At 37.9% G+C, this 14,903-nt stretch overlaps 1 protein-coding gene across 1 annotated transcript; it reads left to right on the top strand.

The window, feature by feature from the left end:
* Positions 1-250: 250 nt before the first annotated feature.
* Positions 251-790, top strand: LOC140862794 (uncharacterized). The gene has a single exon (XM_073265829.1). It carries the CDS (start codon positions 251-253, stop codon positions 788-790), a length of 540 nt encoding a protein of 179 aa, XP_073121930.1.
* The last annotated feature ends 14,113 nt before the right edge of the window (positions 791-14,903 follow it).

Raw genomic sequence — 14,903 nt, 5'->3', positions numbered from 1 at the left:
ACATCTGATTCTGATAATTTTTATGAGCCATGATATCCCTTACATGGTACATTCTTGAAAGAAAAATATGACGGTTTCTTGCTTTTAGCAACCGCACAAGATGGAAATCACCACCAATTTCCTATTGCATGGGGTGTTGTCGATAAGGAAAGCTCTGAGTCATGGTCTTGGTTTCTAAGCAGATTGAAAATCATAGTAGAGGACGATGACGAATTCGTGATAATATCAGATAGACACTAGGGCATCATAAATGCAGTTGCATCTTTATACAAATGTGCACATCATGTGTTTTGTATGTGGCACATGTCACAAAACATCAAAGGCAAGAGAAACAAAAAAAAAGGGAGCTGCCGAGCTATTCATTCGGGTGGAAAAAGCATACAAGGAAAGTGATTTTGATTCCTTGTATACAGAATTGAGGGAGAGATTTCCAGAGGTTGCTAAATATTTGGAAGATCACACTTCTCCCAAAAGGTGGTCTAGAGCGAAAAAAACCGGAAACCGTTACTCCATCATGACCACGAATGGAGTGGAATCAATAAATGATAGGTTGCGTGAGGAGAGGGAGCTTCAAATAATTGAATTATTGGAAGCACTGCAAAGAATCACATCAACCTGGAGAAATAAATATCGTCAAGAAGCGGTTGCATCAACTACACATCTCACACCAGCGATCGAGTCGATCGTTTGTGAGAATTTCATCGTTTCTAGAAAATATGAAGTCATTGAAGCAATTGAGGGGAAGTATTGCGTGCACGATAGCACAAGCAACGAGTTAGTTGATTTATAGAGTAAAGCGTGCACATGTCGTAAATTCGACATTGACAGGATTCCATGTTCACATGCCATTGCTGCTTGCTACAACGCAAATATTTCTGTTTATGATTTTTGTACAGATTATTACACCACACGTTATTGGTTAGAAGTATATACGGATCCTGTTTATCTGGTACCAGGTGAATGGATAGTGCAGGAGGAAAGATTGGTGCTGCCGCCTCTAGTCATTCCCCGACGTGGACGGAAAAAAGTAAAAAAGAATACCTTCAGTTGGGGAGTATGCCAGAAAACGTTGATTTTTTTGTCACTCATTCAGCGGAAGATCAACGATTTTATCATATATTTACATCTTAGAAAGCAATTCTTCAGTTAACGACCGATTAATGTATGGTGTTGACTGTTAATAATACCAACTTCACTGCTTTGAGTCTTGAGATTTTATTTTCTTTTGAATCGATCGTTATTAACGAAGCCCAATTCTTCCAGGAGTATTGGTTGGTATATAAAGTATAATGGTACAAGTTTGTCACTAAAACATATCGCTACCTAAAATTTCACAATAATATACATGAATATTATTACGGAAATTTATTTTGTTGTTTTCAAACGTTAGGATTTTTTGTATTTATTGGAAATTTATTCTTATTTAAATTCTTTAGTCGGTGCGCAAAAATGTGTCGATCGATTAATGTATGGTGTCGACTATTAATATAACCAACTCGATCGCTTTGAGTCTTGATTTTTTATTCTCTTTTGAATCGATCGTTATTAACCCAGCCCAATTCTTCCAGGAGTATTGGTTGGTATATAAAGTATAATGGTACAAGTTTGTCACTAAAACATATCGCTACCTAAAATTCCACAATAATATACATGAATATTATTATGGAAATTTGTTTTGTTGTTTTCAAACGTTAGGGTTTTTCGTATTTATTGGAATTTTATTCTTATTTAACTTCTTTAGTCGGTGCGCAAAAACATGTCGACCGATTAATGTATGGTGTTGAGCTACTACATGTTTATTTAGTTAATCTGAGTTGGGTTAATTTAGGTGCGACACGACTAAGCGCTACCAAAAGATCACCACCTTCCCATCCGTCCCAAGTTTCCTCTTGTAAATCCATTTACACACTATAGGAACAATTCCCTCAGGTGGATCTACAAGATTCCACACTTCGTTCAAATGCATGGAATTCATCTCAGATTCCATAGCTTCAAGCCACTTGGATGAATCGGCATCAGATAACGCTTCCTTGAAGGTCCTTGGATCACATCCATGGTCAGGCTCATCATGGCATTCTTCAAGAAGTAGACCATACCTCAAGGTGGTCTCGAGACCCTCTCGGATCTCCTAGGAGCTTGTATCTCCTCTCTTGGCTGTTTGGTTATGGGCTCTACAATCATGGGTGTTTCTTGATCCTCTCCGAGTTCTATCATCTCCCATTTTCTATACAATAGAAATTCCTTCTCCAAGAAGGTTGCATTCCTAGAAACAAACACCTTTGTTTCTTTGGGATGATAGAAATAATATCCAATCGAATTCCTTGGGTATCCCACAAAGTAGCATAAAATAGATCGATCATCCAATTTATCTCCCACTGTCTGCTTCAAATAAGCAGGGCAAACCCATATTCTAAGATAAGAATACTTAGGAGGCTTTCCATCCATATCTCATATGGTGTCTTATCAATTGCCTTTGAATGGACATTGTTCAACAACAGTGCCGCTGTTTCAAGAGCATATCCCCAAAAGGATGGCGGCAACTCCGTGAACCCCATCATAGAAAGAACCATGTCCATCAATGTCCGGTTACGATGTTCTGAAACACCATTCAACTGAGGTGTAGCAGGCGGAGTCCACTGCCAGAGAATCCCATTCTCCCTAAGATACTCTTGGAATTCAGCACTCAATTACTCACCACCTCGATCCGATCGATGTGTCTTGATGCTTCGTCCCAATTGTTTCTCTACTTCATTTCTGAATTCTTTGAACCTTTCAAAAGCTTCAGATTTGTATTTCATCAAATACACATACACATACCTTAAGAAATCATCGGTAAAGGTGATGAAGTAAGAATGTCCATGCTTAGTGGTGATGCTAAGTGTACCGCACACATCTGTATGGATCAAATCCAACAGTCCTTTGGCTCGCTCCGTATGCTCCTTAAAGGAAATTTTGGTCATTTTTCCTTTTAGACAGAGTTCACATTGTAGCACCTAAAATCTAATATACTAAATCGCATGCATTAAATTTAATAAATATTGGGATTATTATTTTTAGGTTTAATTGATTTAAATTCTTTATTTGAATTATGTGCTAATAAAATATTTTAATTATTTATTCAATGATTTTATTGTACTAACTATTTAATTAATGTTTTTAATTGTTTAAGTTTATTTATCAAAATGATTTTTATTATGCAATTTAATTGTTTTAATATTTTAAAGGTTTAAGCTTGCATATTTAAATGATTTTAATTGTTTAGTTTATTCATTTAAATTATTTTAACTGTATAGTTTTTTTGTTTAAATATTTTCAAGTGTCCAACTGATTTATTTTAAATAGCTTTAGTTTAGCAGTTAGTTATTTTAAATTATTTTAAATGTCTAGATTATTTATTTAAATCTTTTTTAATTGTTCAAATCATTTTAAAGATTTTTTATTTTCGCTTGTGTATTTATTTAAATTGCTTTTAAACGTTTGCCTAGTTTGCTTAAATTATTTTAAATCGCTCTGTTTGATATTTAAATATTTTACTCGTTGCCGTGACTTCGAAATATTTAAAGTGTTGTATTTTAATTTCTAAATTTTTAGCTTGTGTTTTATTTAGTGCAATTTAATTTATGGCCTTAAGTTGCTATTTTGAGAGTACTTTTGCACTTGAAATTAAATCTAACCCTAGCCCCAAATTACACCCTAATCCTCACTCAACTCACGCACACACACTCAATGGGATCGCCCGATTTCTCCCCTGCTCTCCATGAGAATCCATCGGCCTCTTCTCATACTTGAAGCACGGCCGCAGCTCCTCCATCTTCTTATTCTTCTCCGGCGAAGCTTCACCCCAGCTAGCTAAGCGAGTCGTTTCCCTTTCATTCGAGCCCTGTTCCAGCTCGTTCCAGCCTGGATTCGGCGAGCTCAAGCGAGCTCTGGTTCTTCGATTTTCTTTTAACTTAGGCAAGATTATGGTTTCATTGCTCACCTTGTATATTATTTATGTGTGTTTTTTATTGGTGATAAGTTTTGTGCATTTCATTTTTTTTATAAGCATGAATGCGTGCCCTGTAATTTCTTCAAATCACGGTATGAAGCTTTTTGGTTGGTTATTGTTTGGGAAACTGATCTAATCATGTTTATATGTTGAGTAATGATTGATTTAAAGCATTTGAATGGGTAATGCAATGGTGCTTGACTTTTCGAAACTGTCCAGTTTTCTTAGCAAGAAATTTACGAAAATTTGATGTTATTGTTTGTGTTGATTTGGATGGCGATTTAGGAGCTACTATGGGTGATATGTAGTTCACATGGTAGCATTAGGATAGGTTGAAGATAGATGGTGAATTGGTTTGGAGGAACTTTGGATTTTCTAGATTTTTGGGGCTCGATTTTAGTTGCTTGGTTGAGCTAGGTTTGAGCTGGATTATGGGAGTTTTAAGGGGGTTTTGGGTGAGTTCAAATGTTGGTTTGATGCTAGGATAGAGGCTGGAGTTTGTAGACAAACACCTATGTGTTTTGGTTGAGTTTGAAAATAAGGTATGTGCAGATTTTTGAAGCTAAGGGACTGCTGTCCAGAAATTGATTTTTTAAACAGGGGTTAAACTCGGGTTTTGGCCAAGGTCTCGGGTCTGGAATTAGTCTAGGATGTTGGGAATATGTTGGTCCAAGCGGGAATCAATTCGATTAAGTTTGGGGCGAGTTTTAGATTTTTAAATGTTAAGGTGCAGAATTTTGTTGAACACAAAGGGGCTGCTGCCCGGAAATCGTCCTTTTGAAAAATGATCGCTTAGGAAATAAATTCCGAGGATGACTTTCCTACTTATTTGTAAGTGTCGTGGAGTCGTGGTTTCAAGCGGAATCCTTTTTGGTTAAGAAACGAGCAAGTTATAAATTTTACGGGCTAACCGCTTAAATTAGTCGTGAGTGCAAATTATGGGTTAAATCTTCCATCCTTTGGTTTAGTTCCTAAATCACCATCCCGGTCATTCTTTTGTGAGTCATATGCATGATTATCGATCAACATTTACATGTACATCATATTAACATATGCATGCTAAGTCCCATATTCAAGAACAAAAGAAAAATATTTTTATGAACAAAGTGAGATGACTGTGACTATAGAAAGTATGGGTTTGGACGAGTTGGGAGACGTTCTGACTTACCTTACCAAATTTATGGGTTTGGACGAGTTGGGAGAAATCCTGACTTTCCTTACAAAGTATGGGTTTGGACGAGTTAGGAGAAATCCTGGCTTTCCTTACCAAGTATGGGCAAGACGAGTTGAGTGTTATCCTGACTTTCTTGCGGCATAGTGCACTGCAGCCATGATCATGATCGAAATCACAGAGTCACAATTCAAGGAACTAAGTTCATAGTTACAGTTCAAATATTTATGACTATGTTTCAGTTCAGTTATTCAGTTATTTATGTTCGACTTAGCCATGCATATGTTTCATTCATGTTCGCTCCTTTCATTTAGAAATCATTCATTTAAGTTAGGGACACAAAGTATTTTTATTATCAAGCTATTTTTAATCTTCTTATGTATGTATTTATGTTGTACTCGTTATTCCCCCCATTTTCTTGCTGAGTTTTTTAGACTTACTACACTTATTGTTTTCAGGTGAGGAGTATTTCATTGAGATCGAGAGGCAGGACTATAGAGTGGACAGCGATGCGGGCACGACACATCCCTCCGACCGTTGCTCGTCTTCCGCATAGTTAATAGAATTTTATATGTTATGAAGCATTTATTTTGCTTATTTGTCAAATGTATATGAAATGTTTAGTTAGCATTGTTTTGGGCATGTAAACACTAGATTTCTTAAACCTTTTGTATATTTGTTATGTTGAATCTCTTCCTTGGGTTCTCGTTCTTTTCTCGGCTTAGTTTACTTGTGTCGTCGGTTGTTTATTTATTTCATTTTCTTTTGTTTGCTGTCTGAGACAGGCGGATTTTCACTTAAACAAATAGGTTATGCGGAAATTTTAATAAAATTTTCTGAAAAATCCGCATTTTATTTAATTATTTTTTAAAGTAGAGTTAGTATCGTTTCAGTTCACAAATAGTAAGAGAATTAGTATCAGACATATGAAACATGTCTTCTCCCACTAGCTTGTTCATCCTTCATAGGGAAATATGACCTAATCGAGCAAGCCATAAGTGTGCCGGATTCAGAGTATCTTATTTTCTCTTGTGTGTTGTTGATATTGTTTGGACATTATTCAATGGAATATCTTTTAATTTTAAATTATAGAGATCGTTTTCCAATTTTTCTTTACCAATTAAACATTCACTCTTGTAAATATTGCAAACACCTTTGCCAAATGAACAAGAATATCCATCTTTATCAAGCATAGAAATGGAAAAAATGTTTTTCACCAAATTTGGTACAAACAAAACATCTCTTAATAATAATTTAAAATCACTGTTCAACAATAAGTAAACATCTCTCACGACTTTTGTGAGACCTCGGTTCTAAACATCTAAACTCGAGTAATAAAATCAAACATCGAATAAACCAATGCTCAAAATAATTCAAGCAAGGAAAGGGAATTTTTTTTTTTAAAATAGTGCCGCGCTCAGGCGGTAAAAAACTACCGCTCGAGCGCGGCCAAAACCGCAACCTTTTTGTTTTGCTCAAAAGGGGGTGCGCTAATGCAGACCCAGTTCTGAAAAAAAAACAAAGCTCTGAACCTGATTCTCCAGAAATAAACTCACCAAACTTCAACTTCATAAATCCATTCAATACATAATGAGATACAAAATACATGCAACAACCGCATACAAACCTCAATACTCGAATATAAACAAACATCAAACAAGTTCGAGTTCTAAACATGCTTCAAAAATATAAACTAGATTGACATATTGTTCGACATCTAAACCGAGTCCCACTTCTATTCCTTGATCTCCATGCTAACCAAGTCTCCTCTGACTCGATCCTGTCCCACATGTTGCCAAGTACACATACAAAATAAAACAATAGCCGGATAACTCCTGTGAGAATGATATTTCCAGTAAAAGCAACATAACATGCAGTAACAAGTAATATCTCAATAACATGAAATACAGACAACATATTCAATGTTAATACGAATTAAATGCATGTCTTTAAAACCGAGATATCAACTCTAATAATCAAGGAATTTCTACTGTTCTTTTGGGATCCCGAAGATGAGATCACGTAACAACTCACCGACTCTCCCGATCGAGGTGGTATCACGTATCTCCATCCTTTAGACTTCGGTGCGACTACAAGGAGTATGCTGACACTAGGTGAACTTCTACAACCCAGGCCACTCATAATATAGCCCCCAAAACGTCTAAACAAAAAAGGCCGTACAGCTCGCTGAAATCAAAAATTTAGGCTCGAGATGAATGCATATAGTAAACACAAGGCATTAAATCATAATTCAACTAATAAAAAGAATTCAATCACAAAATACAAGTTCCCCATTCTAGAAAAATTATTGATGCAAGTATGTGATTTTAGGAAAACTCAAGAACCATCTGTCTTGAGTGTTCTATCCCGCTTAAACGATGACTGCTTGTACCTTTCTCGTTCAAATAGCTCCAACTCTGGATACACTACAAAAAGAGGTTATATCAAAATCCATACAACTACTAAAACAAACGCTCAAGGTAAAACTCTTTACCGCTCTTCTTCTAACTCTTCGACGATCGATTACTGCTAACTCTGGGCTCAACCAACTTCAAACGAATCTGTACGAAGGCAAAAGAAGATAAAAAACGACAATCAAACCCAACTGTCATCGGTTCAATAATTCAAACGAATCAAAATTCCAAAACTCAAACCGGTGGCATAACAGTTATAATCTGATCAAACCGAAAACACATACAGCAGTATAGCATTGCAAACAACTCAAACCAATACCAAAACAACAAAAACAATTCCAATCCAACAAATATCAAAATCCCCATTTTCGAAATAAGCTTCCGAAAATCATAACAATTTCGAACGACGCTCTTTTTCAAATCCGACTGAGAATAAACGATAAGAACTATCTCAAGAACATCATAACCGAAACTCAATCGATTCTAACAACATCCAAAAATAGAAATATGACTTATCGGAGAAAAACTTACAATAGAAAGAAGCTCTCGCTTCCGGGATCTCTAAACTGACTTTGGATTAAAATTCTACAAGACGGATCGACCGGAAACCGAAGAAGAAAAACTTGAAGAAAAGTTTGAAGCACAAAAATGGAGGGAAGGCGCGTTGGAGGAGATGGAGGAGAATGAAGACTAGTCAAAGGAGCTAAGATATTATAACAAATCCATTATTTGCATTTTAGTCCCTGAAATTTCCAAAAATTGCAAAATAAACCCTGATAAAAATAAAATCGGCTATTGAATTCTATAATCTTCGATTATCTCAAATAACTCAATTAATATAAATTTGAAGCGTTACAATTCTCCCCCTCTAAGAAGATATTTCGTCCTCGAAATCAATAAGAATCAATCACATAAGATAGAATAAAGAACCTAAGACAGTAAGAAGAACTCACGTCATCCGAATAACTCTGGAAACCGCTGTCTCGTGTTAGATTCTGTCTCCCAAGTCGCTTCCTCGACTCTGTGATGGCTCCACCAAACTTTCACCAAATAAATCGACTTGGTTCTGAGCTGCTTTTCCTTTCGGTCAAGGACCTGAATCGGTCACTCAATGTAGCTCAGAGTCTCGTCAAGCTCGGCCTCATCAGGCTGAATAATATGAGAAGGATCTAGATGATATTTACGCAACATAGAGACGTGAAAAATGTCATGAATACCAAATAAAGATGGAGGAAGTGAAAGTCTGTAGGCAAGATCTCCTAACTTTTCGAGAATCTCATACGGTCCGATGAATCTCGGAGATAACTTTCCTCTCTTTCCAAATTTAACAGGGCCTCTGAAAGGAGAAATCTTCAAGAATACTCGGTCTCCCTGATCGAAACTCAGAGGTCTACGTCTGATATTTGCATACTTTGCCTGTCTATCATGAGCTGAATTCATTCTCGTCTGAATGATCTTTACTTGCTCTGCCATATCTCGAAGCATATCCGGTCCAAAATCAGGTGAATCGGACACATCTTTCCAAAACAAAGGAGATCGGCACTTCTTACCATACAAAGCCTCAAAAGGAGCCATAAGGATACTCACTTGATAACTGTTGTTGTACGAAAACTCGACAATAGGCAAAAAAATCCTGCCAACTAGCGCCAAAGTCTAGCACTACTGCTCGAAGAATATCCTCTAAAGTCTGGATTATCCGCTCTGACTGTCCGTCGGTCTGAGAATGATATGCTGTACTCAGATGCAATCGAGTACCAAGTGCCTCTAGAAGACTGTGCCAAAACTGCAAAGTGAATCTAGGATCTCGGTCTGAAACGATCAACTTCGGCACACCATGCAATCTCACAACGTTTCTAACATACAACTCAACCATCTGATCATGGTGATACGTCATCCTGTACGGAATAAAGCAAGCAGACTTCGTCAATCTGTCGATCACTACCCAAATATCATCGCATCCTCGAACAGATCGCGGTAGCTTCGTGACGAAATCCATCGAAATATGATCCCACTTCCATTCAGGAACATCTAAACTGTGCAACAGACCACCCGATTGCTTCCTCTCTGCTTTCACCTACTGACAGTTCAAACATCGGGATACAAATCTCGCAATATTGCTCTTCATCTTCTTCCACCAGAATTTATTCTTCAGATCGTTGTACATCTTCCGACCTCCAGGATGAATAATTAACCAACTACAATGTGCCTCTCAAAGAATACACTGTCTCAAATCAGAAATATCAGGCACAACAATACGGCTATTCACAAACAAAACATTATCCCTAACCTGATATTCAAACTGATGCCCAGATATGAATTTCTCTACCGAAATCTGAGTGCTCGGATCAGACTTATGTGCTTCTTTGATCATCACAAATAACTCTGGCTTGACTTGAATAACAAACACTCTGATAGACCTCATATCTGTTTCAAACTCCAAATCAGAAGTGCAACAATCATCGATCAACTGAGAAACACCGATAGTAGAAAGAGATAAAGAACAAAGCTTTCGGCTCAAGGAATATGCAGCTGCATTCGACTTTCCCGGGTAGTATTTGATTTCACAATCGAAATCCTTCAACAAATCTAACCATATTCTCTGTCTCATGTTCAGTTCTTCCTGCAAAACAAATACTTAATGCTCTTATGATCAGAAAAGATCTCGATAGACTTACCATAAAGATAGTGACGCTAGGTCTTCAAAGCAAAAATGATCGCAGCGAGTTCAAGATCATGAACTGGATAATGAGTCTTGTGCGGCTTCAGCTGCCTCGATGCATAAGCTATCACATGCTTTCTCTGCATAAGAATACATCCTAAACCTTGGTGAGAAGCATCGCAATATATGGTAAAACCTCCAGTACCTGATGGAATAGAAAGAATTGGAGTACTGATCAGTTTCTTCTTCAGATCAACAAAACTAGCCTCACAATCTGCAGTTCAGATAAAAGGTGCATTCTTCTGAGTAAGCTGGGTAATCGGCTTTGAAATAGATGAGAATCCCTTGATGAATCGGCGATAATAACCAGCTAAACCCATAAATCTTTGGATCTTAGGCACTGATGTCGGTCTAGGCCAATTCATGACCGCTTCAATCTTGCTGGGATTGACAGAAATCCCATCTCCTGAAATAATATGACCAATAAAGACAACTCTATCCAACCAAAACTCACACTTAGACAGCTTGGCAAACAACTGTTCAGTCCGCAAAATCTGCAAGACGATCCTCAAATGTTCTGCATGGTCAGTATGGTTCTTCTAGTAGATAAGAATATCATCGATAAAGATAATAAAAAACTCATCCAAATAACACTAAAAGATACGGTTCATCAAACCCATGAGAAATTCTTGAGCGTTAGTCAAACCGAACGACATGACTATAAACTCGAAATGGCCATACCTCGTTCTGAAAGCAGTCTTAGGAATATCTTCCTCTCTCACTCTTAGCTGATGATATCCCGACCTCAGATCAATCTTTGAATAGACAGAAGAACCCTGCAGTTGATCAAAAAGGTCATCTATCCCAGGTAATGGATACATGTTCTTTACCGTCTCTTGATTCAGTTGACAGTAATCAATACAGAGCCACATAGAACCATCCTTCTTTCGTACAAATAGAACAGGAGCACCCCAAGGCGACACATTAGGTCTGATGTATCCCTATGAAATCAAATCCTTGAGCTGTTCTTTCAATTCTCTCAATTCGACCGGTGCCATACGATAAAGAGCTTTGGAAATCGGTTGAGTACCTGACAATAAATCAATGTTGAATTCGAACTCTCGAATAGGCGGCAATCCAGGAATCTCATCTGAAAAGACGTCAACAAATTCTCTAACCACTGGTATATCAACCAATTCTGGGATAGATTTCAGGAAATCCACTGCATAGATCAAGAATCCCTCTACTCCTTTTTGTAGCAAATGAGTCATCGACAAAACAGATATTAAAGGAATTCTGGATCGAGAACCCTTACCGAAGAATTTCCACTCCTCTGCCATCTCCGGTCTAAAATGGACTACTTTTTGAAAATAGTCAACGGTAGCCCTGTACTTGGTCAAAGCATCTATACCAATAATACAGTCAAAATCTGACAACCCAAGCACAATACAATCGAAAATAATAACGTTACCTTCAAAAAGAAGTTCACAGTTCCGAACCAATCTTACGGACACAATTCCCCCACCCAAAGGTGAAGTAACAGCTACTACAGCTGGCAAAGGCTCACAAGGCAAGGCATGCATCAAAACAAATTTCTCAGATATAAAAGAGTGAGACGCACCCGTATCTATCAATACATGAGCAGAATAACCAAAAATAGAATAGTTACCTGATATAACATCATCAGGTGCTGCCTGAGCCTGATCCTTGGTTAGAGCAAAGACTCGTGCCTGCTGTCTCGGAGGCTAGTTTTCATTCGGGTTACCTCCCTGTCTATTCTGTTGCTGAGGCTGGAAGGAGTGAACTACATAAGTTTGCCTCTCAGGCTGAGCTTTAGGTCTAGAAGAACTCCTACTCTGAGTTCGTTCTTTACCTCGCTGAGGACACACCTTAGCAAAGTGTCCTGGCTGCTGACAGATATTGCAGTTCCCGAAAACTCCTATACACTGCTCTTGGGAGTGCCTACCTCCACACTTGTTGCAGAAAATAGATGAAAATCCAGAACTCTGTCCTGAATTGAACTGATTAGAGCCACTGAAGCTAGAAGAACTGTTCTCTGGCTTCTTGAATTGTTTTCCTTTTGCTCTGAAATGATCCTTTATGTTACCTCCACTACTTCATCCTTCAGACCTCTGTGGTTGGTTCTAATACTGCGATGTCTGATTCTGATACCAAGAAGGTTGATTATTATACTGTCTCGGCTGCTGAGGCACAAACAAAGCTCCTCTCTGTCTCAAAAAACCTGCTTCAGCTCCTTTTGCAAGATTCATGGGCATAGCAGTGTTTACCAACATGAAGATATTGGGGTTTAAACCATTAATGAACTGGTCGGCTTTTGCTTTTTCATTGTCGGCAATGTGCGGTGCATATCTCAGCAAAATATCAAACTTGGCTACATACTCCTCGATATTCAAGTTCTCTTGCCTCAGAGTGGAAAACTTGGCTCCCTTATCCTTTCGGTACGAAATTGGGAAAAACCGCTTATACAACTCAGTTTTGAACAAGTTCCAAGTAATAGTCGTACCTTGATTTTCCATGGCTCTCTTCGTCGTGATCCACCAGTTCTTAGCAACACCATGCAACTTATGAATGACTAACCTGGTTCTACGATCATCTAAATAATCAAGGGAATCGAACAACCGATCAATGTCGTCGAACCAGCTCTTAAAGTCAACAGGATTTTCAGTACCCTTCAAGGTCGGCGGATTAAAAGCTTGGAACCTCTTCAGCAAGGTTTCTATAGGAGTTGCTGTGGCATCCATCTGATCAGTTTCAGTACTAGCCTGTTCGTTCGGAGGAGTAACTGGTGGAGGATTTCTGTTAATTACTCGACGAGGACCCATCTGATAGTCAAAGGGTTAGGACACAAAATATCTCAATCTCTACAATTCAGTGCCCTTCAACCTCTCAGAATTTTGGATACAAGTCGATAACTAAACAGTTATATCTCAAGTAGTCCATGCTTTATAAATTAAATCACATAATCATGTAATTCAAATAATTCTCAAATAATAAAGCATGCTCGCATGGAATTCAAATAATCAATTGAATAACTCAATCACATGCGAGAAACCAATACTAGCGGACTCGATCTACCCCGCTCACTTGTAGTTCAAACCAAGAACTTACCACTTAATGTGAGACCTCAGTTCTAAACATCTAAACTCAAGTAATAAAATCAAACATCGAATAAACCAATGCTCAAAATAAATCAAGCAAGGAAAGGGAATTTTTTTTAAAATAGTGCCGCGCTCGGGCGGTAGAAAACTACCGCTCGGGCGCGGCCAAAACCGCAACCTTGCTATTTTGCTCAAAAGGGGGTGCGCTCGGGCTGCCAAATTTGGCCGCCCCTGATGCAGACCCAGTTCTGAAAAAAACAAAGCTCTGAACCTGATTCTCCAGAAATAAACTCACCAAACTTCAACTTCATAAATCCATTCAATACATAATGAGATACAAAATACATTCAACAATAGCATACAAACCTCAATACTTGAATATTAGATACTACAAACATCAAACAAGTTCGAGTTCTAAACATGCTTCAAAAATATAAACGATATTGACATGTTGTTCGACTTCTAAACCGAGTCCCACTTCTACTCCTTGATATCCATGCTAACCAAGTCTCCTCTGACTCGATCCTGCCCCACCTGTTTCCAAGTACACATACAAAACAAAGCAACAGCCGGATAACTCTGGTGAGAATGATATTCCCAGTAAAAGCAACATAGCATTCAGTAACAAGGAATATCTTAATAACATGAAATAAAGACAACATATTCAATGTTAATACGAATGAAATGCATGTCTTTAATACAGGGATATCAACTCTGATAATCAAGGAATTCCTGCTATTCTTTTGGGATCCTGAGAATGAGATCATGTAACAACTCACCGACTCTCCCGATCGAGGTGGTATCACGTATCTCCATCATCTAGACTTTGGTGCGACTACAAGGAGTATGCTGGCACTAGGTGAAATTCTACATCCCAGGCCAGTCACAATATAGCCCCCAAAACGTTTAAACAAAAAGGGCTTTACAGCCCGCTGAAATCAAAGATTTAGGCTCGAGATGAATGCATATAGTAAACACAAGGAATTAAATCATAATTCAACTAATAACAAGAATTCAATCACAAAATACAAGTTCCCCATTCTAGAAAAAATATTAATGCAAGTATGTGATTTAAGAAAAACTCAAGAACTATCTGTCTTGAGTGTTCTATCCCGCTTAAACGATGACTGCTTGTACATTTCTCGTTCAAATAGCTCCAACTCTGGATACGCTACAAAAAGAGGTTATATCAAAATCCATACAACCACTTAAACAAACGCTCAAGGTAAAACTCTTTACCGCTCTTCGTCTAACTCTTCGACGATCGATTACTACTAACTCTGTGCTCAACCAACTTCAAACGAACCTGTACGAAGGCAAAAGAAGATCAACAACGACAATCAAACCCAACTGTCATCGGTTCAACAATTCAAACGAATCAAAATCCCAAAACTCAAACCGGCGGCATAACGACTATAATCTGATCAAACCAAAAACACAGACAGCAGTTTAGCATTGCAAAAAACTCAAACCAATACCAAAACAACAAAAACAAATCCAATCCAACAAATCTAAAAATCCCCATTTTCGAAATAAGCTTCCAAAAATCATA

This window comes from Henckelia pumila, chromosome 4 (assembly GCF_033568475.1).
Source record: "Henckelia pumila isolate YLH828 chromosome 4, ASM3356847v2, whole genome shotgun sequence".
In the NCBI taxonomy this organism is placed as follows: domain Eukaryota; kingdom Viridiplantae; phylum Streptophyta; class Magnoliopsida; order Lamiales; family Gesneriaceae; genus Henckelia; species Henckelia pumila.
This window is presented reverse-complemented; position numbering and strand designations above follow the sequence as displayed.